General features: G+C 44.9%; 1 protein-coding gene across 4 annotated transcripts in view; it reads right to left on the bottom strand.

The window, feature by feature from the left end:
- Nucleotides 1-19,944, bottom strand: part of dctn1b (dynactin 1b) — a 186,280-nt gene extending 166,336 nt beyond the window's left edge. Inside the window, exons 1-9 of one of the 4 annotated variants that reach the window (XM_070978459.1) lie at nucleotides 19,805-19,944; nucleotides 16,534-16,785; nucleotides 14,422-14,500; nucleotides 12,175-12,206; nucleotides 10,906-10,950; nucleotides 5,591-5,608; nucleotides 3,661-3,681; nucleotides 2,259-2,435; nucleotides 416-613 (exon numbers count right to left, since the gene is read on the bottom strand). In XM_070978459.1, coding sequence (XP_070834560.1) covers nucleotides 416-613; nucleotides 2,259-2,435; nucleotides 3,661-3,681; nucleotides 5,591-5,608; nucleotides 10,906-10,950; nucleotides 12,175-12,206; nucleotides 14,422-14,500; nucleotides 16,534-16,785; nucleotides 19,805-19,837 — 855 coding nt within the window. In that variant the 5' untranslated portion in view covers nucleotides 19,838-19,944. Of the gene's footprint in view, nucleotides 1-415; nucleotides 614-2,258; nucleotides 2,436-3,660; nucleotides 3,682-5,590; nucleotides 6,087-10,905; nucleotides 10,951-12,174; nucleotides 12,207-14,421; nucleotides 14,501-16,533; nucleotides 16,786-19,804 lie in introns of those variants that run through there. The other 3 variants (XM_070978456.1, XM_070978458.1, XM_070978457.1) reach the window with 3 other exon arrangements.
- Nucleotides 19,945-23,528: the final 3,584 nt, after the last annotated feature.

Raw genomic sequence — 23,528 nt, 5'->3', positions numbered from 1 at the left:
TCTGCTAATGTGTAATCTAATCTAATATGTAATCTTCGAACAGTCTCATTCGTGTGGGTTTGGCTCATATTAGTTCAAATACCGTCTCCTCCGCCCTCCACAAGAAAAACATGGTTACTCTATTGTATGTTTTCTCCAACTGAATTTTGAATTCTGTTCTTCACTTAAAGCTGCTGCAAACTTGAGTCTGAAGTATTTCTCTTTAACATTTGATGGTCGTGTCTAAATAAGAATCAAAGTTAAAGTTTTGGGGAAAATAAATCCCGTCCTTTACATCATATTCAACACTATAAACTGTAAACACTATAAACTGTACTAAACTGTGCTAAACCTCCCGATTTGCACTAATAACGTGTATTGATTCACTCATCCGCCCACCCATTCATCCACCCGTCCCTCTCCTCGTTCTTCTTACCCTCTTGGCCTCTTTCAGTTGTTTCTGCAGCTCGGCCTGCTGCTCCTGCATCTTGGTCTTCCACTCCTGCAGCTGCTCCAGCTGGATCTTGTGCTTCTCCAGCTCCTTCAGCTTGGCCTTGTCCTCTGTACGCTTCATCTTCAGCGTCTCCAGCTTCTCCTCCAGGTCCTTCACCTGACCTCGCAGCGCCTCCTCCTCCTGAAAGGAGGATGGAGAAGTCAAGAGGACGCAGGGTAACGAAAGGTTGGTGCAGGACGCTGAAATCATCTAAGACACACGAGGAGGCTTCATCCCTGCTCTGACTTCAGTTTCTCACTCCTTAATGTTTCTTTTATCGGATCACTTTCATGATTCTTCAGGCTTTTTCTCAGCCAATAATAAAAGCAAAGGATCAGGTAGAAAGCTTTCACTCGTTTTTTCTCTCTATGTGTTAGGAAGCTTTAATTTCACTTGCCATGCAGTGACTCCACCTGTGGAGAGGAGAAAGTCAGCATCAGCACATACACACATGCCTTGTCGGGAGGACACACAATATGTGCTCATACGGCACAGTGTGTATCCGCGCACACACATAATCACACACCACTTAACAGCAGGAGATCTGCAGTGCATTCCTGCAGAAATCCTGCAGAAGCTGAGCCACCTCGCACTCCAATTAAAGGCAAGAAGTCACACTTTCCACGCCTTGTTAAAATGTTAGTGAGGAAAAACAACACTTCAGTGTCAAAAGCAAAAACAGCACATCACAGCACATGACGGCACCTGTGTCTCCATAGTGACGTCCTCCTGAGGGGAGACAATATGAATCAGACCGATCACATCCGCCTTAAAATGAAACACCAGATGGCAGCTGACTGAAGTGAAAACTCCAGACAATACATATGAACATACGTATTGCTTCTCTCTATTAGCAGCTCAAATAAAACTCAATCTGTCCCCAGTTCATGATTAAGAAGAGTTCAAAGACAGTTAAGACACTTCAAATCAACGATTCAACCACATTAATGTTTGGACATAAACCAGATCTACATCATGTTAATTGTGCTACAATTGCTGCATAACCTCCTTTCTAAGAAGCAGCAGACTAAAAGCCGCCAGCTGAAATGCAGACACGTCCTGTCCATCTCCAGTTAACCACAATCACTTCACAACAAAAGCAGGAGATTGTTATATACTGATCATATTATATACAAAATTTTAGATAGTTAAGATAGAATTCATTCATATAAATATTAGTTTAGTAGTGTTGAGTGTGGCGTCCCTCAGAGCTCCATCCTGGGCCCACTTCTCTTTTTTTTGGTATATTTTAGCATTCAGCAACGCTACAAATACATTTTCAGCCCCATGCAGATGACACCCCGCTGTACATCCCAGATTCTCCACATGATTTTAGTCCATTTAACACGTGGTTCAATGCATTCAGAATATAAGGGACTTTCAAGACCTGCAGGACCAGATTCTTTTTATGCAACAGCATTTCTCAAGTACAGCTTCAACACATTTTCTTATGTTGCCTGATGTATTGTTAGATACCAGTTAAGGCCTCTGGCTCACTTCAGATTTTTTTTTTTTTGAATGGCATCAATACAAACTGACAGCTGTGTCAAAAAAAATTATATTTATAGGAGCTATAGCAAAGAAAACGTCACATTTGATTTAACTCTCACACTTCTGCTGCGAGGGTTTACACACTGAGTGTCACACATCTCTGATCCTGTTCCTGTATGTAAAACCAACAATATCTCTCAGTGGAGACTTAATTCCAGTGTTTTCTTGGAGATGCAACATGTTCCTAATTCATTGGCAGTCATGGTGATGTGTGATGTTTCCAGCTGATACTGACCTTGCTGGGGATGGGGGCCGGAGGGTTTCCGGGGGAGTGGAGGGTGGGGATGACCGGAGCGACCAGAGGGGTCTGGGCCGGCGTGCTGGGCTCGCTGCTGCTCATCTCTCCAGCGGAGGCCGACGCCGAGCCGGACGCAGCCCCCTTCCCACCGGCGCCGGCAGGTCGGCTGGGCTGCTGAAGAAACCGAGGAGGGAAACAATGAGAAAAGTTTCTATAGATCTATAAGATATCTGGATGAAAAGACAACGAAAAGGTCCTGCTGAGTATAAATGGCGGCCATGATGGAGGTCCCTCACTGAGTGTGTTTACATGCACACAGTGTTCTGGTTTGGTTTTTCCTCGGGATAAGATGTTTACACTGAACATAAGAAACCTTGTTGTTACCTTCATATACATGATCAGAACAGTATTTCTGATCACCTGTGTACAGGTGTGTTTTCAACGTCACAGCAAATCGCTCATTTCTCTGCAGACTGTTCAGCTTCTGCATGTCACACCTTCATTTCTGCATGTCGAACATCGTTCTGTTGTTCACCATCATATTCTTCTGTTTTACTGGTCCAGTAACTCAAGTCGATGATGCATTCGCAAACAGGAAGTTATCAGAAACTGAGATCCAGATATGACGCTTACATGTGCGACACATAACAAAGAATACTGATGTCCATGTAAACACACACACATTTATACAAACTAGCATTAGTAGAAGCTAGCCGCTGCATGCTATCTTACATATTTTCTTTAGTAGTTCCCGAGCTAACCAGCTGTTCAGGTGAACTCCAGATTCTCAAATTTTCACTGCTAAATTTTTCACTTTTCCTTATATAATTACCAAACTGAACTATACTCGCACACATAGCAAACACTATTTTTAGATTATGTCTAATTTTCTAGTCATGTATTTGCCCATTCTCTGACGGACCTCCATGATGGATCTGATGTAGGACACAAGTTCAAAACTGCAGCAGAAAAATGCTCAAAATGAAATCACATAAAACCAACATTAGAAAGCAAACGAAGCAATTAATGTGCTGAAACTTCATGGAACTAATTAAAACAACCGAAACAAAAAGAACAAAACTGAGCAAAAGCAACAGAGGCTGCGCCGAAAGAAAGAAAACTGAGAGGAGAAAACCAAATTTTTAACACATGAACGCTGAAATACTCAATGTGAAGAAGTCCAAGATGGACAAGATGAAGAAAAACTGTTGTGTGTGAGTGTTTGTTACACTAGGTAGACAAATATTAATCAGTACCTCCTTCCTCTAACGAAGCTAAAATGGATTTCACACACACACATCCACACACACTGCTGCGTGAAGTGAAACTACGATCACACATAAATGATTGAAGCCGACAGAAACGAGAAGCCCCTGAGGAGGCTGAAGTCTGGGCTCACCTTGGGCCTTCTGGCCGTGGTCTGAGGAGCAGAGGGAGGAGAGGAAGAGGAGCACAGGGAAAGGTCAAAGGGCAGCGGAGGAGGAGAGGAGAAGGAAACAAACAGCCAGGGTTAGTGATTCAAGGCAAAGTTCATATTAAACTGGAAATCAGACAAAAGGGTGAAATGAGTGGATGAAACAGTTCTGACTCTAATCTGAGCTCAAACGTTCACACTGACGGTAAAAACCCAGAAAGCTCCAAAGTGAATCCATCATCACAGATCTGCACTGTTTTCCTCCTCATCTCTTTGTCCTAGCTGGTCTGCGGGGCCTCATCTCTTCCACCCACGTGACCAGAAACCTCAGTAACGACACGTTACTGGTACGGCCGCCGTGACCTCAATGACTGCATTGTGTCTCGGGGGGCGCAGCAGATGAGGTTCATCAGTGGACAGCGCTGGGACAACAGCTTGTTACGCTGCTGCATCGCATGTTTCAGACGCGCTGCACAGCCGGCGGCATTGGCAGGGAAACCAATGTAAAGATGCTGTGTTTCTCTGCAGGTTTAGACGTTTTTACAACCTTTAGGCTCATGAAATCTTTCCAAATTCACATTAACTTCAATGTGCACGGGTGTAGAGACAGAAGACAAGTCCACAGGATGAGATACGATGTCTCCAAAGATGTTCAGTTCACTCTGATATAAAACCGAGACGAGCAGAAAATCCTCACGTTTAAGCAGCTGGAAACTGAATATTTTGGACCTTTTTGCTTGAAAAAAGACAAACAATCAAATATCAGGAAAAGGAGCAAATAAATTTTCTTTTCAATGATTAACTGTCACTGATTTGTACTGTAGATTTTTGTTTTATCATTAACAAATTTCCCTTTATATCCGAATTATTTCCTAGAAAGTTTCCTAGAAAGAACTGCTGTAATTTTATCCTAATTAAAGGAAAAACAGAGACATAAGTCTGATGAATGTGAATATTTATCCATCACTCATTTACTGTTGGACGCTTTCTTCTTCATATATGATAAATAAATTAGAAGTTTTCATCTGGACAAACTGCTCATTTTTAACTGCTGAGTTAAAGACTTTAGATTATGACAGATTAGCAGTTCACTGTAATTATTCACTGGAACCAGGTGAACTTTGTCCGGTTTATTCAGGATTAGGGCCAGATTACATGATTACAGATTACATTGTTCTTTCCAGGAAATTTACTGAAACATCAGCAAATTGTGAGGAATTTATGGTACTGTAAAATAAGAAATTCCTTAAATATCAATAATGGCAGACAGCGACTAAAAGGACGTCGCTGAAGTCCTCCTCTTCCTCTTCTCGTCTAACTTTCACTGCTTTACCTCCTGCTGTCCTTTGCACGCTGACTGTCTCAGATTTGGCGCGGCATCGCTTTGGCTAGTTATCGTTCCTTATTGGATTAGAGCCGCACCATTCAGCAGAAATTAGCCCGAGCTAACAGCTGTACCAAATAAGAGCTGACAGCCCTCTTAAGCCACAGTGTCGTGCTGTAGGTGCTAGAACAGGCTGTACTGAAATCACATCAGCCCGTTTCCTACATCTGCAACCAAGAGTGAAATCACCTGATTCTCCCCTGATGGACAAAAAGAAAGCGACTGCACACACATGTAAAGGCATTAAGTGATTCTGCAAAAAAAGGCACTATGAGTTAGCAAAAAATCAATACGGAGGGACAAATAAACTGACAGACAGATCAACAAAGAGCATGATCAAGCTGCAGGTACATGTCTACGTCCACAGTGGGAATCTCAAGAGGAACAAAAAGAAAAAAGGGCATTCCCACCAAACTGAACTGAGGAACGACTGAACTTCCAGACGTGACCTTACAGCAGCTCTGCCAACAAAACAAACGCATGGTGACAAACACAACATCCCAAAAGACACGATCGGACGGAGTTCTGTACCTTCCGGGGTGCAGGAGTCTGTCTCATCATATTTGCAAGAGAAGAAGACACACACAGAGAAGAAGACACACACACAGACACACACACACACACACAGAGGAAGGTGATACAACAGGCAGAGATCCACAGAGAGCAGGTTTAGGACAGACAGGCAGCTGAAGCCGAGCACGCAGGCCGGGAAGCTGCAGCGCTAGTGCAAATGGCCGCAGCGATTTTTTTCCCTCCCTGCCTCCGTCCGTCCGTCCCTTCCTCCTGCTATCGTCCTCCTTTATGTCCTCCTCTCATAATCCATTTGCCGGAGCCCTCAGTCGGTGCCTCCCTTCCCTTTCTGCTGCGGTTACGACTCTGACATCTTGCTGCCGCGAGCCTCCGACCTGCTACTGTCCACGGGAGACGCCTCGCCTCCCCTAACCTTCCTCTCCTCCCTCCTCCCCTCCCCGTCTCAGTTCCCCCCTTTTCCTCGCTCTGCTTATTGTGATTTGTCGGCCCAGCCAATGCCCTGCTCCTGCATTACATCACCGTGCACCCTCCTCCCTCCCCATGCTCACTGCTGCTCACCCACTCATCACCACCTCTACCACAGACAGACAGGGAGGGGTGGGTGAGGCGGTGTGTGTGTGTGTGTGTGTGTGTGTGTGTGTGTGTGAGTGTGTGTGTGTGTGTGTGTGTGTGTGTGTGTGTGTGTGGCAGTGACTGAGCACAGACAGAGGATGTGAGAGGGAGGAGGCGGGGCTGGGGACGGAGGTGAGAGGGGAAAATGAGCAGCGACGCTGATGCGAGCCTGTCGTCTCCTAGCAACGCTCGCAGAGCCCTCCTATGGGCTCATTAAGATGAGACAAAAACACGGGGGGTGGGGGGGGTAACACCTGATCTGCATTACAAATGAAAGAGATTTAAGCTGGATTTAACAAACCTTTTTACATTTTTATGTTATTTTATTTATATATTTACTGCATTAGTGTGGATTCCTCATAGAGTCACTGGGGTGAGCAATATGGATAAAATCTCTTCATCATGCTGCAACATGATAAATACTCAGAACATTCAACATGTTCATGACCCGATGGGGACATCCAGTGAATAAAATACTGTGCAAATCAAGGAGCTTCATCACTCCTGCAGTTTAATATTTACATATATTGTCCATAAAGTTGGGACTTAGAATAGAACGGTTTCTTTTAAATTGCCAAAATTGAAGCAGCAGAGGTTGAGATAACCTCACTCCAGTCAGGTTGAGCCCCAAGAACTCCTACATTTCCCACAATGCAACTCAGTAGCATCTTTTGTTAGCTCCTCAGTGGCTCGGTGAAGCTCACCTTTCAGCCTCCATGCCAAAGAAACTTTCTGCAGAGCTGCTGCATATCATCACATTTATTCTCAGACTACATCTGAACAGTCCTCATGAATCGGTGCCGCCCCCCCTTTAAATCCAAAACTGCCGTGAAGCGAGAGGATATGCAACATTACCCACAATGGCCTAATACAACTAGAGATATTTAAGGGATCAGTACCGCTGTGCTGGCCTGATAATGAAGCTGAAGTGCCGTTAAATTCACTTATTTTATCCTGCAGGAATCACTGAAAAGATGTGGGCAGCAACGCAAAGGTCTGGAACGAGGATACAAGAGGCACAGAACAAGGCCTGATGGGTGAAGTTCTGTTGTCTCACAGTAAACAGACATATGGTCCATTCCCAATGGGAAGTCCTTACAGAGTGGGCTAAAAGATCCAGGATCAAAATCCACAAGACTCAAACAAAACGTGAGTCTCAAGCGTAAGAGGTAATACTGATTACAGCACAACGAGTTTTTAGTGCATGAAGTGATTTAGTAGGTCAATTCCTTCCTTAACAGCCGAGAGCCATTTGAGTAGCTATCGTAATATCTTCCTCAGCTCCACTAATCTCCTTCCCTGCACCGGCAGCTCAGCAGGAAGAGAGAGGGATGTAAGAGGATTAATTCAGGGGGGATACTCTGATTAGATGTGAGCTTTAAACCTGAAATGCTTTGACACGAGAGCAAAACAAATGCGGCATCTTCCCTGAGTTTAAATAAAAGATCTGAGTCTATTTCTCTGCACATAGGAGGATTATTTCTCTTAAATTCTGACGACAAGTTTGTTAAAATCCATATTAGTGAGCATTTTCCCCTTTGCCACGATAACTTCCAGCCTGTGTGTCTTTTACTGCGAGCATCCTGATCAACAATCATCCTGTTTAATCAAGCGACAACCTTCGGGGATGACAAATGAAGTGCCACAAACTGCAGTTCCTCAAACGGCCACTAGAGGCTCCAAAAGCCAGTCAATCCCCATAGACCCCCATATTAAAATGCCAAACTTTACAGCAGAAATAAACATTTATCTGGTCTCTATAGCTAATTTCTCCATTTGTGACAACTGTACGAGTCTACATTTTTATATAACTCACTCACTTAAATCATATTTTGGCTTAAAGTTCTGCATAATTATGGGCACAGACACTTGGCAGCTAGCTAGGTGACAGCTAGCCGCTAGCGTTTAACAACCAGGCTGCAATCAGCCGCCTCTTCCCCCCATGGTCCATCTCTTCGCCCATTTTTGGACTAACCAGGAGTTGTCGCTGTCACTGAGCTTCACAACGGCTCTTCAGAAACCTCTGGGTGACATCAAGGGAACTACGTGTTTCTACAGCATCTGATCTTACGTGTTTAATCAGCCTCCGTCAGGTGGATGGATTATCTGGACATATTTGTTTTGAGAAATGAGCCTTTCGTGTGCACAGAAAAGATCTTTCATCGCAGCTCGTGATGAACGGCAGCAAAAGCAGCAGGTTTAGATTTTCAGTGTAATTTGAGATCGATGCGATGAGGCTAAATGAGGCTCAGCTGATAATAAACACAGTGGCTGATTCTTTCTAACATCAGCATCAGTGAGTATTAAAGAGGCTGCCGGGGCAGAAAGACAAGCTGTTTGTGCGTATCCATTACAGAGCAGCGGAGGGAAATCTGTCCTGCTGAAATATTAAACATCTTTCTCTGTAATCCCTCACTTTCTCTGCACCACAGACTGAGTGCTGTTCCGAGAGGCCGGCTGAAGTGATGGGAGCGAGGCGGGCAGGCAGAGAGGACGATGCGACGACTGTATCAGGTTCCCGGCACGCCCATGGAGGACCGGCGCCTCCAGCGGGACAGAGAGGGGGTGAAATTACATTAAGACAGCAGAACCCAGGACGCTCGGCCTGCACCGCCCTGAGCAAAACAGCTTCCTGAAGCACCGCTGACTGGACAGAGAGGTTCATCTCACATGACAGCAGAACAAGCACAGAACTCACAGTTCATTATTTCAGAGTGATGTTATTTTGGTTTCCTGCATGTGAGGAGTTTCCACTGAGGGTGAGGAGGACGTGTCTGCAACTTCTCTTCTATCTTCCTCTATTCGCTCCGGTTTTGACCAGCTGATGGGACTTTTTAGAAATCCCATCATCCTCTCTGTCTGCCTGTCCCATTTTCTAAACTTCCAAATCTCTCTCAACGGCGTCCTCTAACTGTCCCTTCACCATTATCCAGATGAGAGAAGGCCGGAGCTGATAAAAACGTCACCTTTGATTAAAGTCTGCAGGAGCCGTTTTTTGCCCTGAGTTTCTCCTCTCAGGCATCATAAAGCTCGCATTATATTATATGTTTCTGTGGGTGCAGGCGGAAAGAGAGGCTGAAGACACTACTCGCAAACCAGCCACGTTGTTGGTGTTGTTGTTCCTGAGATACTGAGAACAGGACGGACAACCTGAAGACATAATGCTTCATTAATTCATGATTTTCATGGGTATATTTCTGTCTTCTCTGCATCATATCTGGCACATGAAACAGAGAATATTTAAGGCTCCAGGCCGAGACTAAACTGAGCTCCTGGTGTGAGCAGGAGACGCAGAGCAGGACACGATAAAGCAGAACCGAGCTGACAGGAAATCCATACAGTGCAGGTTCGTTCTCTGCAGGCAGGAAGGCGGCTGATTTCACCTCCGTCATCGTCTGACATTTAGGAGCAGCAGACGAGCGCCTGCATGTATGACTCAGCCGAGCCGGACTGTTAAAGAGCACCGGACCGTCAGTATGGACCTCGTGATGGACGGCGCGATGCACAACACTCACATTATATCACGTCTGTGTATTTGTAAGCCGCCGCCTTCAGCTGAAACAATGTTATGACTGGATTTAATGTGAGCTGAGTGCACTAAACGAAGACCAAACTCAAACTGGCTCATCTCGTATCCTGGACTCAAACATCACTGATTCTGCCAAAATGAATAACCTCCAGCTGCAGGTCACAAGAAAAAAGACAAAAATAAACACCCCAAAATCCACTGCTGGACTATGTCTCCAGATCTGTTGGCATTTTTATCATCGTTAAAACTTGACATCATTTGACTAAAATCATGAAAAAGTACTCAGATCTATTGCCAGTTTAACACAAAATGAAAATGCCTCGGCTGACAGCAGAGAGGAGCAGCGATACGACAGGACAAAGGCCCAAAACTATTCTTAAAAAGTGCCGTTTTGATTCATTTTGTCTGACCAACCATCCAAAACCCAAAGATGTTCGATTTATATTGATATAAACAGAGAACATCAGCAAACTCTCACATTTTGAGAGGCAGGAAACAGGGAACGTTATGCATTTTTGGTTGATAAATGACTCTAACGATCAATTGAGTGCCAAAACTGATGACGATTAAACGTCTGAAATAGTCCGCTCCAGGCTGGCGTCCCCCATGTCCTTCACCAACGTTAAACCAATGCATCATTCTTCTTTGACAGCCTTTTAATGCAAATTCCTAAAACCAGTAAAAATGTCCCCTCAGAAGCCCATCGTGCCTTCACAGACTTTTGATGAGAAATAACTGCAGAATTTGGTCGTTTTCCTGCCAACGATCGTCAAACATGGGTCAGTGTGACCCAGAGAGTCGTCTGCCAGGCTGATTCCCCTTCAACATGCTTTAAAATGCACAGAAAGCAGACAAACATGGAGACACACAGCATGTGCCGCAGAGTGGGCCCATGCAGACGGACCGGAGCACAGAGCGAGGTGAGGTCAGGTGACAGGAAGTGGGTGTGACACGATGGCGTACACAGGCGTCACCTCTCGCGCTCCTCACTGGCTTCCATTCACTCGCACACACACAGAGCAGGTTGTGACAGGACTAGAGATGGTGGTGCGGTGAGCTGAGAGGAATCATGGGTAAATGAGGGATGGGGCCCTGTTGCCATGCAGCGGCGAGGCCATTCAGAGCCACAGTTACCACGGTTACCACAGTCATCATCATCACATTACCACTGTACCGAGGTTAGAGAAACATGCAGCACCTTTTTGGGCTTCACTCCTCGCTGCGTGGTCGAAGGAAAGAAGGGAAGGAAGTGAGGAAGGAGAGGAGGGAGGGTGGAGGTCAAAGGTCAAGAGTTTGTCAGAGGCATGCTGGAGGAGGCGGGGCTGCTGTGAGTCAGTGCTCTTCATTGGTGGTTCAAAGGTGTCAATCAGACACACATTTTCACACACACACACACACACACACACACACACACACACACACACACACACACACACACACACACACACACACACACACACACATTTCTTCATTCAGCTCATTTTCACATAAAGCGCACATAAAAAATCTGATTTTAAATTCATATCCGCATGTTTCACACATCTTTCCGCATTCAGACAATTTTTGACTTTTATCACAGGGAGAAATAACAAAAATGTGAAATAGGAGTTCTTATAATTAAGATATATTAATCACTAATATGTATTTAACTATTAAGTGTTATTTATATCATCTTTCATCTGTCAGCTCAAAGTGCTTGTAAATGCAGACTCATCTGGCAAATTCATGATACTCTAGTTCTAATTTCTCTCTTTAATATGCGCCCAGATTCAGAGAGAAATAACATATCAGAGCTTCCTACGTTATTTAAACTGATCTCAGGGCAGCTCCTCTGTTTGTTTCACAGTATAACGCCTCTCCATACACAGCTGGTGTATTTGTTAGTGAACACTGCCCTCTGCTGGTCAAACTGGAAAACAACCATCAGCTCTGGATTCAAGAAGATCTGATTTGATTCTGTTAAACTTGGTAAACTTGGATTCTTTGAGATTATTTTGAATCTTTATAAACTGTTTGAATTCTGTTTTTAATTACAGAGGAAGACAGTGTGTAATTATGAAAGGAGAAAAAGCAGAATGTGATCTCCAGATTCTTCTCCATCCTTAGGAATATGCATTAGTCTACTGTCAGTGTGTCACTACAGCACACTCAATGCACTGAGAGATTTTCAGTGACTCTCCTTTAGACTGAATTACAACATGCTACTGTAAGAACACTAAACATAAATGTCCATATACTCACTGAAGAGCCACCAAGCATCATAAGATGTGGTTTGTGCAGCTGTGTGTGCATGTGTGTGTGTGCACAGGTATGTGAGTGTGCATGCATCCGTTTGTGAGTCCCTCAGTGTGATCATGTGTAAATGTCCAGGTGAGCTCCTCCGTATCTGCTCCTAATTTCCTGCAGGGGAACTTTGTGTCACAGTCAGCGTTATCAGACTCACCAGTTTGGTGGACTTGGGCGTGTCCAGGATCTCTGAAGAGATAAAAAACAAACAAACAAAGGAAATTAGAGGCGCACTTTCATACCATCAGCAGCGTCTTTTATGAGGTATAAAGTCCCACAAATATCCGGGTGCAAACAGATTAGAGTCACATACTGATACTGAGTCACAGTCAGCTGTGGAAAACCTGTGATGGAAGACTACAAACACCTAAACCAGTTTATCTGTGTCCACTGTCTACCTTTAGACGTGACTCCAGAAGTAATGGTACTTATATTTTGGTCATTTTAACATTTACAGTACATCACAAGTCAAATCAGATTCATGTAAATATGTCATATCATGTGATATCTGTGATGTCTCATCATGCACAGATAAAACCTGTCTAATAAACTGTGAAACACGCTGAAAGAGCCTGTTTTAAGACTTCAGATCAGTCGATAAAAACTGTATTTCTCCTGTTGGTGCAGCAGGAGCAGAAGCAGATTTTCAATGGTCATTCATGCTGACTGCAGATGAATAAACCCAGCAAACATTCTGCATGCGGCGTGTGAGCTGATGGGAAGTTAAGTTTCAAAAAATGAGTGTTAGCCTGTGAGGGAACAGAAAACAGGGTCCATCACTGCTATTATTATCTCATCTCCCTCTCACTCACTGGGTGCACTGCAGCTCTCTCCATAAATGACCTGTCACGTCTGAATTAAGGGAACATTAACGTTAAAGTTAGCCATGTCTGACTGCCAGCACGTTAACTGAAGATGAAGGCAGCAGCGTTACATATTCCTCGTCTGAAAGGGCTTAAACATTAAGCTGCTCTGGAGACGAGCATCAGCTTCAGCGTAAACATTAAGCTCTGTCACATCTTAATTTTGGTGCAGGGCAGCTTGTGGTGTCATGAAAACGCTCCTCTGCGTTGCTGCTTTAACCTGAGGAAACACACCTGAACACACCTGAAACAGCAGAGCCTCGTTTTTGTTCCCTGTTTCTGAAAAATCAACATCGCTCAGTCAAGTGTGTCACCACTTCAACTCCCTCTCTCTGCACCAGGAAGTAGACAATACCAAAGCGAGCACAATGCACCAGCCGCCACCCCCCGATTTTAGGTAGCAGCAGTGAGGCGTAACCATGGAAACAGAGTGCAGCTCCATCCTCTAGTGGATAAAACCTATTGGTGGCCAGATGTGGAGAGTGAGGGCAATTTTTATTTCTCGTGTTAAAAGCAGAGAGAGGACGATAATTCGGCGCGAGCATTAATCAGCGTCCACGCTGATGGTAAATCTAAGAGATTTCATGAGCGATCATGGAGTCAGTAGCTGTTCTGGAGCTTTCGTCATCTGTCAGCTGCTATTAAATTCATCTCTCATGATCACTGTGACTTTGTCCACGTCCTGATGTGAGCAGAAAGATGTCCGCTGTCAACAGGAAGCCAGACGACACCTTGTTAGGTTTAGTTTGACATTTACAGAAGAACGACTGGAGGACACTTCAGCCCCGGGAGCTTTACTGGACCAGGAGTGCACACAGAGGGATTCAAACCCACAACCTTCACAGTGCCGGTGCAGCACTCTGCTTGACTCAGGGCTGAGCTGAAACCAGACGGTGTCCCTGTAATGAGATATTTACTGAGACATTTATATTTCAGGCCTTTAGCAGAAACTCTAAACCTCAGTGGCTTACAGCAGGTGAGCAGGTGGGGTTACGCTGCCTTGCTTAAAGGCACTTATACACAGCTGCAGACATGGCTGATAGAAAAATGATCTCTTTAGATGGAAAAAATGATCTGTTTATTGGAGAAAAGGTGGCAGGAAGTGGAAAAATGTCAGCAGATCATGTGATTTTAAAGACACCAATAGGCTATTAGACAGCCAATCAGAGAAAGGAGGTAAGATGCAGGAGGTGTTTCGCATCAGCAGCTATCAGATGGGACTGTTTATTTTGGTTAAACGCTGCTGACCCCTGGAAAAGCCTGGACCCTTTCACAGCGGAGGTGATACGGCTGCAGCCTGAGCGCGCTGAACCCGCTCACAGCTTTTGTTAATGTCACGACGAGGCGATCGTTCAGCTGCCTGCTCTCACGCTGCAGAACTTTTCACTGCTTCCTAACACGGCCTCATGTTTAATGTTCTGTGCATGCGCGTCCCCGAGACAACTTCCCTTTCAAAAAGGTCATGATTGCACTTTGTTCCCATTTTGTTTGACTGGTGAAACAGAAGCAGAATACTGAGAAGTGAACGTGTGTGTCCTTGCCTCGCTTGGGAACCTTGCCGGTGCCGGGCTCAGGTGTCTCTGGAGACGTCGTGTCTGCCCCGTCGTCAACCAGTTGGATCTGAGAGACACAGAAAGAGGCAGCAAGAGACATTTAGCCACGTCTTCCAAAACATCACAGGCTCATACCGTCAGCTATGTGACTGAGAGGAAGCGACACGTTAATGGGGAGCCGCAAAAACAGATGTGGCTTGTTTACTGATGTTTGGTCAGATATAGCACTCCCCAAGTGAGTCCTCATTTCTGCATCTTTACAGCAAACTTTACAACTGAGTCAGGGTCAGGCGGTCTTTTGAGGCAAGCAGGGGACATAATAAAGAGGATTAGTAATGCAACACCTGATCGATACTGAAGCTGACCCGTGTGTTCGTACCTGCACAGCTGGGTCACAGGTAGTCCTGACACAGTTCACTCTCTGGGCTCATGTAAGAACCACTGCAGCAGACGCTTTCTTAAGTGTGACGTGCAAGTGACAGAAGACAACCTGTCGCGTTCACCAGTTTCCTCTTCGGTACAAATGAACTTCAGGTAATTCAGGTTATATTCAGGTCTGCCTTCCCTCAGAGCAGAAAAAATACTTGTTTGATGAAGAGTTATACTCAAATCTGAATGAATCTGGAGTTTAAAAATGTTACCAAAATATAAATTGTGCTTAGTTGTCTCGTAGGTTCCCGTGGATAGTGCTTGAACCTGGATTGTGGATTACAGCTGTGTGTCCTGTCTGACATCCACTGCAGCTGCTACCACTGTTAGTCACACTTCCATCATTAGTACATCCGTAGTGCTGTATTACATACATATACTGTTACCAATACGTGTAAACATCACACATACATTTATCATATATGTATATAGCATGCTGAGCTGCTGCCCAGGGTAACATCCTGTGTTGCACCTGTAATGAAATCTAATCTCTCGTCCTTCTCGGTGACATTTCCTCTCATTTCCTCTCGTTTTTTGATGACAAAGCACTTTCTGTTTCTGACACTGCTTCATTTGTTCTGTTTTGTCTGATGCTCTTTGTTTTTACTCTGACATGTTTATGCATGAAACTTGTACAAATGGAGCAGAGCAGGTAGCCCTTTACAGCTATTTAGGGGCGTCAATTATGCTAATGATCAAAAATCACTGACACTCACCTACAAGTGACACTCACGCGGTTCAAATGAGCGAACCTCACAGAAAAGCGAGTGCTGTGTTTAGGATTGAGAAATGTTTTTCAAGAAGTTGAAAAGGTGGAGATTTTGTGCCCATGTTGTTTGTATTGTGCACACACAAGGACACACATGCACTTGCACACAGGTGACATGACACAGCCTTGCCGATGGTTTCCCACTACTCCACCAATAGATAGGTGGCGATATTGTGCCAAGAAATGCTGCAACGTTCCAACAAAGACGAGGAAGAAGAAGACCGCAAGCTAGTAAATATGGATGTAAAGATGCAAGATTTAAAATACTAAAAAATCTAATGTTTTATGAGGCAGGAAATGCATTCAACATGTCTGTTAGACCACAAGGATACACTCAGTGCATTTGGGTGAGTCACAGTGAATGCAAAGAGACTTTGGGAAAGAAAGAAAACAAAGAAAACCCTGCAGGGAACATTCAGCCCTGTCTGCTCTGTCTGTGTACATGTGCATGTGGAGAGCTTTACGCCAGGATACCTCGATCCCACCACAGTGAGAAAGCATCAGGAGTTCATTCAATGGGGATGAAATTTAAGCCCATTTCTCTTTCCTTCCCTTGGGATGGATGTGACTGTCCCCTCCAGGCCACCGTCAGTAATCTATGGTTATGAAACAGGCAGGGACACTTTGCAGTATTTTTCTGGGAGAACATAATAAAGTGGTTTTTCATGCAGCCTGAAGCAGCAGAAAAACGCTGGCAGCATTCAGACAACAGAGGAAAATATCAGCCCCCACACAAACACACTGCGTCAAACAGAAAGGAAAACAAATTCTCAAAGGTCTCACAGCACAGGAAACAATAGACAGATGGGGGGGTGGACTGGCTGAGGACTCGAGGGTGGACGCACTCCTCTGCTTCAGGGTTCTCTCACTGGTCAGTGTGCCTTCAGCAGTGCTGCAGTTACCTGAGACTGTCTCACAAAGATCCCGCGGTTCTCCTCGCAGGTGAAGTAGCGCTTGCCCTGCACGGTGCCGTCGTTCTTGCCCTTGGCCTCGTCCAGGATGACTCCCACCCATTTTCCGGAGGCAAAGAGCGTGTTGCCGATGTAGGCCACCGTGCCGCGCTGCCCCTTCCCGATCACCTCCACCAGGGAGCCCACCTTGACGGGCCGCCCGCCCCCGTCCGAGCTCATCCTGCTGCTGCCGCTGCTGGTGGTCTGGGTGGGACGGGAGACACAAACAGAGCTGGACTGTAAAAACACATCAGTTATTATAACTCTCAGTACGGAGCAACTTTTTTTACTGCTGTGGCTTAACGACCCTTCAAAGTGGCACGCACTCTAATATATTTTATTGATAAAGGTTTATTGATGAAGCCATGTGGATTATATCTCCTCTGAATGTTTAAAACTTCATGCTATGATTATCACAACCTCAGAGCAAAAGGAAAAGCTCTGATGAAGTGGCCACAGGTCCAATCACTGCTTTAGTGCGTGACTCTGCAGGGCTGCAGTGCAAAGCATCACACACTGACGGCGACATTTGCATTAAAAGGGACCGTTAGCAGGAGCGTGTCTGCACACAGAGGTGAAGGAAAAGTCGTTTTGGCGTCATTCTGACCCACTGAGCTGCTCAGGACCACACAGAAAGTCGAAGCAAGGCCGAGTCCCGCACTCTCGAAGCAGCTCTGAGGTGTGCGGAGACCAAATCGCACGGTGAAAACGCCTCAACGGGAGCACTTTTACTCGAGCCGCCATATTTTGTAATCAAATAATCCTGCATAACCCAATTTACAGTGTGATGTCCTAGAAGTGATGGTGACTCAGCAGAACAGCAGAGCGAGAAGCGGACCGTGTTTCGCTGGGAGGGAACATGCTCTCCTTGAGCTTACTGTAAACACACACTCTGTGTGTGATGCTGTTTAACAGAAACCTCTGCAGGGCAGCGAGCCACGACAGACAGACAGACAGACAGACAGACAGCATCGTTAAAGAATCACATCCCGATCCGTCCCGTCCACTGCAGGTCTCTGTGGTCACGTCAGACAGTCCTCAAATGATTCAAGCAATTATGTTTCTGACGCTGACAATATCAAACAAAAAGTTCAATGACTCATTTTCTTCATATTAACAGCAAGTTTCTTAAAAAATATCATCCATTATCTATTTGTTTACGTAAACACACCATAAAAACAAACACTTTTGATGCATTTAAAGGATTGTGAATGTTTTACGGTTGAGAAATAAACTGGTTATCACTCTCTGGTGGATAAATAATGTTATGGTGAGGCTGTTTTTAACCACCTGAAACATATCTTTCACATTTCTCTGCTGTAACTCATTGTCCCTTATTGCCTGCCATCCACTGACACATCTCCAATAGGCCGTATCGTCAATTCCTGCAAGTGCTGATGACAGAAAACACTTAACTACGGCAGCTGTACTTCCTGTGAGGGATCATATCTTTGTCCTCGTTGACCTGCTACCATCTACACTCCTCCCAGGTCAGCAGACGGGACATTGAAAGCAACACAAGGAGAGAGTGCCTTCCAAGTTGGAAAGGAGAGGAGGTAAAAACCCATCAAAACATAATGTGTGATTAAACAGAAGGACAACCTCCAGGCCTGAGCAGCCCGCCATCTGTCCTGAACAATCAGCAGCATTAAATCTAAGCAAAGCATAGGCTGGAATGTGGTCGTATAAAGCCTGTTCTGTTAAAGCTAAGCCCAAAGGTGGTGTCACTTCTTAAGAGGCGGTTTGAACAGTTTACATGTCTCAATCACAGCAATGAACAATGGACTTACTGGTCAAAATACAGAGGAGGTGTACACCCAGAGGGAAACGGGCACTTATAACTCAGACCTACAATCACTTTCTTTCCCCCATAAAATATCGTCGATATATCCAAACGTTTTGTTCCACTTTCGTACCGCTGACATGTAAACCAGCCTCCGTTTAACAGCTGCAGGTGACGGTCTTTTATTAACATCACCACTGAGATGTTCCAGGCAGCAGCAGTTACGCCAACCCTGAATTCCCTTGATTGCTTAAAGTCTAATTAACCTCGCTTATAATTCATGACCAACATGGAGAGAGACTTGTAACTCGTCACGTGCAGGAAACGTGTCCTTGAGTCTTCCCGTCTTTGTCAAGCCTTTTTCTACATCACAGTCGAGTCGTCAGATCTTTTATTCAAGCTTTAACGTCCTTCTGAAGGCATCAAATCAGTCAGATTCACGACAGGAGCAGGTTTACAGCACTGCGGGGAGATCTGCATTCAGGCACCCGTTGAAGTTTATAACTCATGCCTTCTTTAAAGCCATAAAATAATGAAAACAAAGGAGTTTTGAACGGGCTGCCGCTCCACTCCATTCAGCATTCAGCGCTGCTCCGACGCCGCTCCGACCTGTTCGCCATGTGCTGGAAGCAGAGAAGACCCGAGGAGGACATGCTGAATTATTTAGTGCCACTCTACTCTTTAAACACACGCAGGCTCACACGACTACAATGCGAAAAAGAAGATAAAAACTGTGACATAACCTCATTTGCTGCACTGTAACTGTGCTCTGACGAAGGCGCTGGTGAAACTTGTCGGCCTGAAGACGGCTTTGCTTTGTTTTCATCAAAAAGTGAAATGTTCTGGCGCACAGACTCACCATGTTACGCAGGATAAATTACAATCTAAGCAGTCTAAGGACTACTCTGATAAGGAGGGGGGGCTCTGTGATCTGAGGGAAAGAAAAGAGTAGCTGAAAGGTACTAAAATTTAAGAGCGAGCACTGATGTCATCCCTCCCGGTGACAGAGCGGCTGCTTGACTCAGAGACGGATGACAAACAGGAAGTCTTCAGGGGCTCGTGGATCGTGTGTCCAGCTGTCTGCTGATAACTAAAAGCATTAGGAACCTATTACCCGCCTGTCATGTATCACCTGCTACTTTACAGGTTCAGAGTCATCGCAGAGGTCTGAACCCTAACACCACAGCAGCAATGTTGAACCCGGAGGGGCATCAGAGCTGAACAAAGAGGCAACAATTCAGACAGAGGAATGCAGCGCTGAAATGGATTAGAAACCCTTCTATTCAAAGCAGAAATCGACACGGAGCAGATGACAGAGTGAAACAAATCGGACAGACATTAACAGGAACAATGGCGCACCGATCGGGACTAACTTAGACACCACAGTCTGGCCCAGTCATTCACCTCGCTGGGATGCATGAACACCTTGTATGCACTCACCCGCGTGTACGTGTTCCTCCTAGTCTGTGACATGTTTCCTGGTCGCCGAGCCGCCCCCCAAACCGGCCGTCTTGTCTGAAGGAGCCTGTTATGGGGGTGAGCGTCAGGCAGACAGAGGGGGGTCTAGGAGGAGGAGGTGGTGGGGTTCGGTGATGCTGCTGGAGCGTCTCTCTCCTCCTCTCTCTTTCTCTTTAAAGAATCACACCATCTCTCTCCTGATCCTCTCAGCACAGCCTGAGCGCCCAACTCTCCCCGACCCTCCTCTCTGCTGCTGCCGGAGGAAAGCCGGCGGGAGCTTTTGGCTCCGACAGAAAGTTTCTGAGGGGCGATGAAAGGAGCAGAGGACAACAGCAGAGCAAGGAGGAGAAAACAGCCAGGCTGGGTCTGCTGTGAGCGCATCAGCTGAGCGGCAGCACTGCGCTGCTGCGCTAGTCTGTGCTGGCTTCTGCAGGAGGGAAGGCGGTCTAGGCCCAGACCGAGGTGCTGGGTCCTAAAGCCTGCAAATACCCCTCTCAAAAGCTTCTCAAAATAAACTTGAGAGTCATTGTTCCCATGCATGTCTTCCTAATTTTGCATGATGCAGAGGTCTGGAGTTGTTTGGGACATCTTCAGGGCTGATCTGTGGCAGATCGAAGAGCAGTTCAAGCCCTGATAAGACAAATCATTAAGGGACAAAATCCTGCGGCACTCACAGTTATATGATCAATTAGTCAACAAAAACAACTCCTTTCAGGCCATCGCTACAGCTCAGACATACTGTCAAAGAGCTCAGATGTATCCTAAAACTCTCCAGTCAATGTCAAATTCACGTTCTGTCTTCGGCTACAGTATTAGTCTGAGCGCCGGGAGGACAGACATGCAGAAACACAGGCAGTAAGCATTTTCAACTCAATCTGACGCGGTTTCATTGTGGTCGAACACAAAAGGCCCAGGTGATGCTCTGTAATGCAGCACACTGTAAGCAAAAGCCAGCAGATTGCATTAGGGCCCCGCCTGATGCTGTGGCCCATCACAGAGCAAGGATTAGCCGTCCTTTATCAGCTTTTATCAGCTAACTGCGTGGCTGGGCCTTTTTTAGCTCTCAGTCCTCTCTCTTTCTGTGCTGTCATCTTTTTGCAAAGGAAGCAAACGCTGCAGGGTTTCTGCTCGAAAAGCCTTCAGCTTAGAGGCTGATGAGAGATGTTGTGAGAGTCTGCGTTTCGGCGTCAGAACAAAGGAAACGTAGCCTTCAGGATGGGGGAACATATTTCCTACCAAATAATGCATCACTGACAACGTTTCAACAACCAAGAGTGGATCAGGGCAGCAGAATGCACTGCCTGTAGGCTCAAAATTACCCCTACACAAGGTAACAAATGTGTTTTTGGCTTCACAGCCTTGATAAACCTCCTAAAATTGCGCATAAAGTGCAGAAAATATCCTAAGATTTCAGACATGGGAGTGATGGACACAGCTGGGGATGTTATGGGACACAAATAAACCTCTGCAGTCTCTTTGAACGCTTATGCAAATGACAAAGGCAGAACCAAAACCGGGGAGGGGGGCGTGGGGCTTGGTGGGAGAAAGGCGAGAGGGGGGAGTCCTTATCTCTCACCGCAGGAATAATGAGACAACCAGCACGCAGCCAAAATCAAAGACCTGCCTCCTTACAGAAAATGAGGACACCAGTGTCAGAGAAAGAGGCGTCACCGGCTCAGACGAACGCCGCTGCGAAGCCTTTTCAGCCCAGTGCACGGAAAGGGTGCAGGAACAGAGGTGACACGGGAGGATTTCAGGAGGACTGTACATTAAGACCAGACTGCACCTCCGCCGGTCTGCTGCTTCAGAAGGGACACATCGACGCCGCTAAGCAAGGTAAGGACGAGCATGTCTCTGTCCTTGAAGCTGGCATTGATTAAGACAAAGTAGGAGAAATATGAATGGAGTTTGGTGGAAGAGTTTGTGCCTGCGTAGAGTTTAATCATGAGCTGAAATGCAAACTGCTACGTCAGGAGTCGTCAAGGTGTCACCTTCATGTCACTGAGGTAAAGAGTTCTCAGGTACGAGACAAAAAACACAGTTTCACTGAGGGCTGCAAATATTATTAGAAAATATTAGAAATTAATCTGTTTAATATTTCTTTTAATCAAGTGGTTAGTAATTTGTTTATTGTACATAACAAATAAGGATAATGTTAGCTGATGTCTGCAGATCGCGTCCTTAATGTGACTTAAACCAAAAGATTCACAGGATAAAGACTTAAAACACATTTTAAGAGTTTAAGAGGAAACAGAAAATATTTGTCCTTTCACCTGATAAAAACTATTGATTCAAACTGGATTCGATTCCTAGTTGATTTCAGCATTTATTATGAGGACACTTTGGCGAAGTCGCTGCCAGAAATGATCATAAAAAGCCTTTTACAGATGACTGCGACTTTAAATGTGTCTCACTGTAAATGTGGCGTCGCCTTCATGATGGCAGTGCAGAGGTTACATTTACATAAAGGTGCAAATAATTAAAATGGACAAACTAAAATGGATTTCATTATTTTTATTACAGATATTTAGTTCAAGATCATAATGCAAAAAAACAGCAAATATTTGACATTTAAATATGGAATCAGATCATTTTTGGCATTTTTCCTTAAAAAATTACACACACAATTAACTGATTATCTAAACTGTTGCCAATTAATTTTCTATTATCTAACTGACTAAATGTTTTAGCTTTTACATTGGGGAAACTTCACTGTAAGCCTTATTTGTAGTGATTTATCAATAAATTGGTCTTTCGGTCATTAAATGTTCACAGGTCCAGAGTTTCAAATGACTCGAAAATCTGTTTTACATCATTGCAAATCAAATATCTTTGGGTAGTGAATTGTCTGTCAGATAAACAAGCAATAACTTTTTAACATTTCTGAATAATTAATGGCAAAAATCATGAGTTTAGGGGCTGATAATGAAAACAGCTCTGCTGACAATAGAGGATAAATGTTAGCTAATCACATGTTGGGCTTCCTCTCCTCCACATGCATGTTAATGATGTTCAGCCTGATCTCAGCTGTGACATGCGTGCAGGAAAAATAGGTCAACTATAGAAAACAGGGCCAGAGCTTCCTCTGTAATGTGGATGAAATGAGCATGAAACGCCCAATTTAACTGCAAGGAAAATTTTAGAAAATCCCTACAGAATATAAATAAAAACGTCTATTAGGCAAATGTGACAAGTAACAGCTGAATCTGTCATTTAGTGGGAAAAACCACTGACTCGTTCACCTGAATAATGTTATTTCAGCCATTTATTTAACATTAGCAGCTATTAATTAAAAAAAAGAGAAATATTACTGATGCTTGCCTGTTATGTCAGATGGTAATCATGATAAATCACAGCATGGGTGTGGCTGCAGGCTGACTTGACGTTTTCTCCAGACAGATTGAGCAAATTTGATGTGAAATTAGAAAAACCCGTGTGAATGGGAGATTAATTGATTAAAACCAGGAGAAAGACCATTCATCCCATTAGGGCTGGGTAACCACACCGCCTCCATAATCACCAACCGAAGCTAATTAAACATTTGTAATGGTCTGGACACCATAATCAGTCGTTTAAACGTGCAAATGTCTCGTTTTAACGTCTGCGGGTGATAAAATGGTCACTTTTAAGGCTGATCAGCTGTCTGTGGGACACTCCCTGACCAGCTGCTAGCATAACTAGCCGTTAGCTTCGGTTTGGCTTTCTC

This window comes from Chaetodon trifascialis, chromosome 14, assembly GCF_039877785.1.
Source record: "Chaetodon trifascialis isolate fChaTrf1 chromosome 14, fChaTrf1.hap1, whole genome shotgun sequence".
NCBI classification, from domain to species: Eukaryota; Metazoa; Chordata; class Actinopteri; order Chaetodontiformes; family Chaetodontidae; genus Chaetodon; species Chaetodon trifascialis.
The sequence above is the reverse complement of the archived record's forward strand: the minus strand, read 5'-3'. Positions and strand labels throughout refer to the sequence as shown.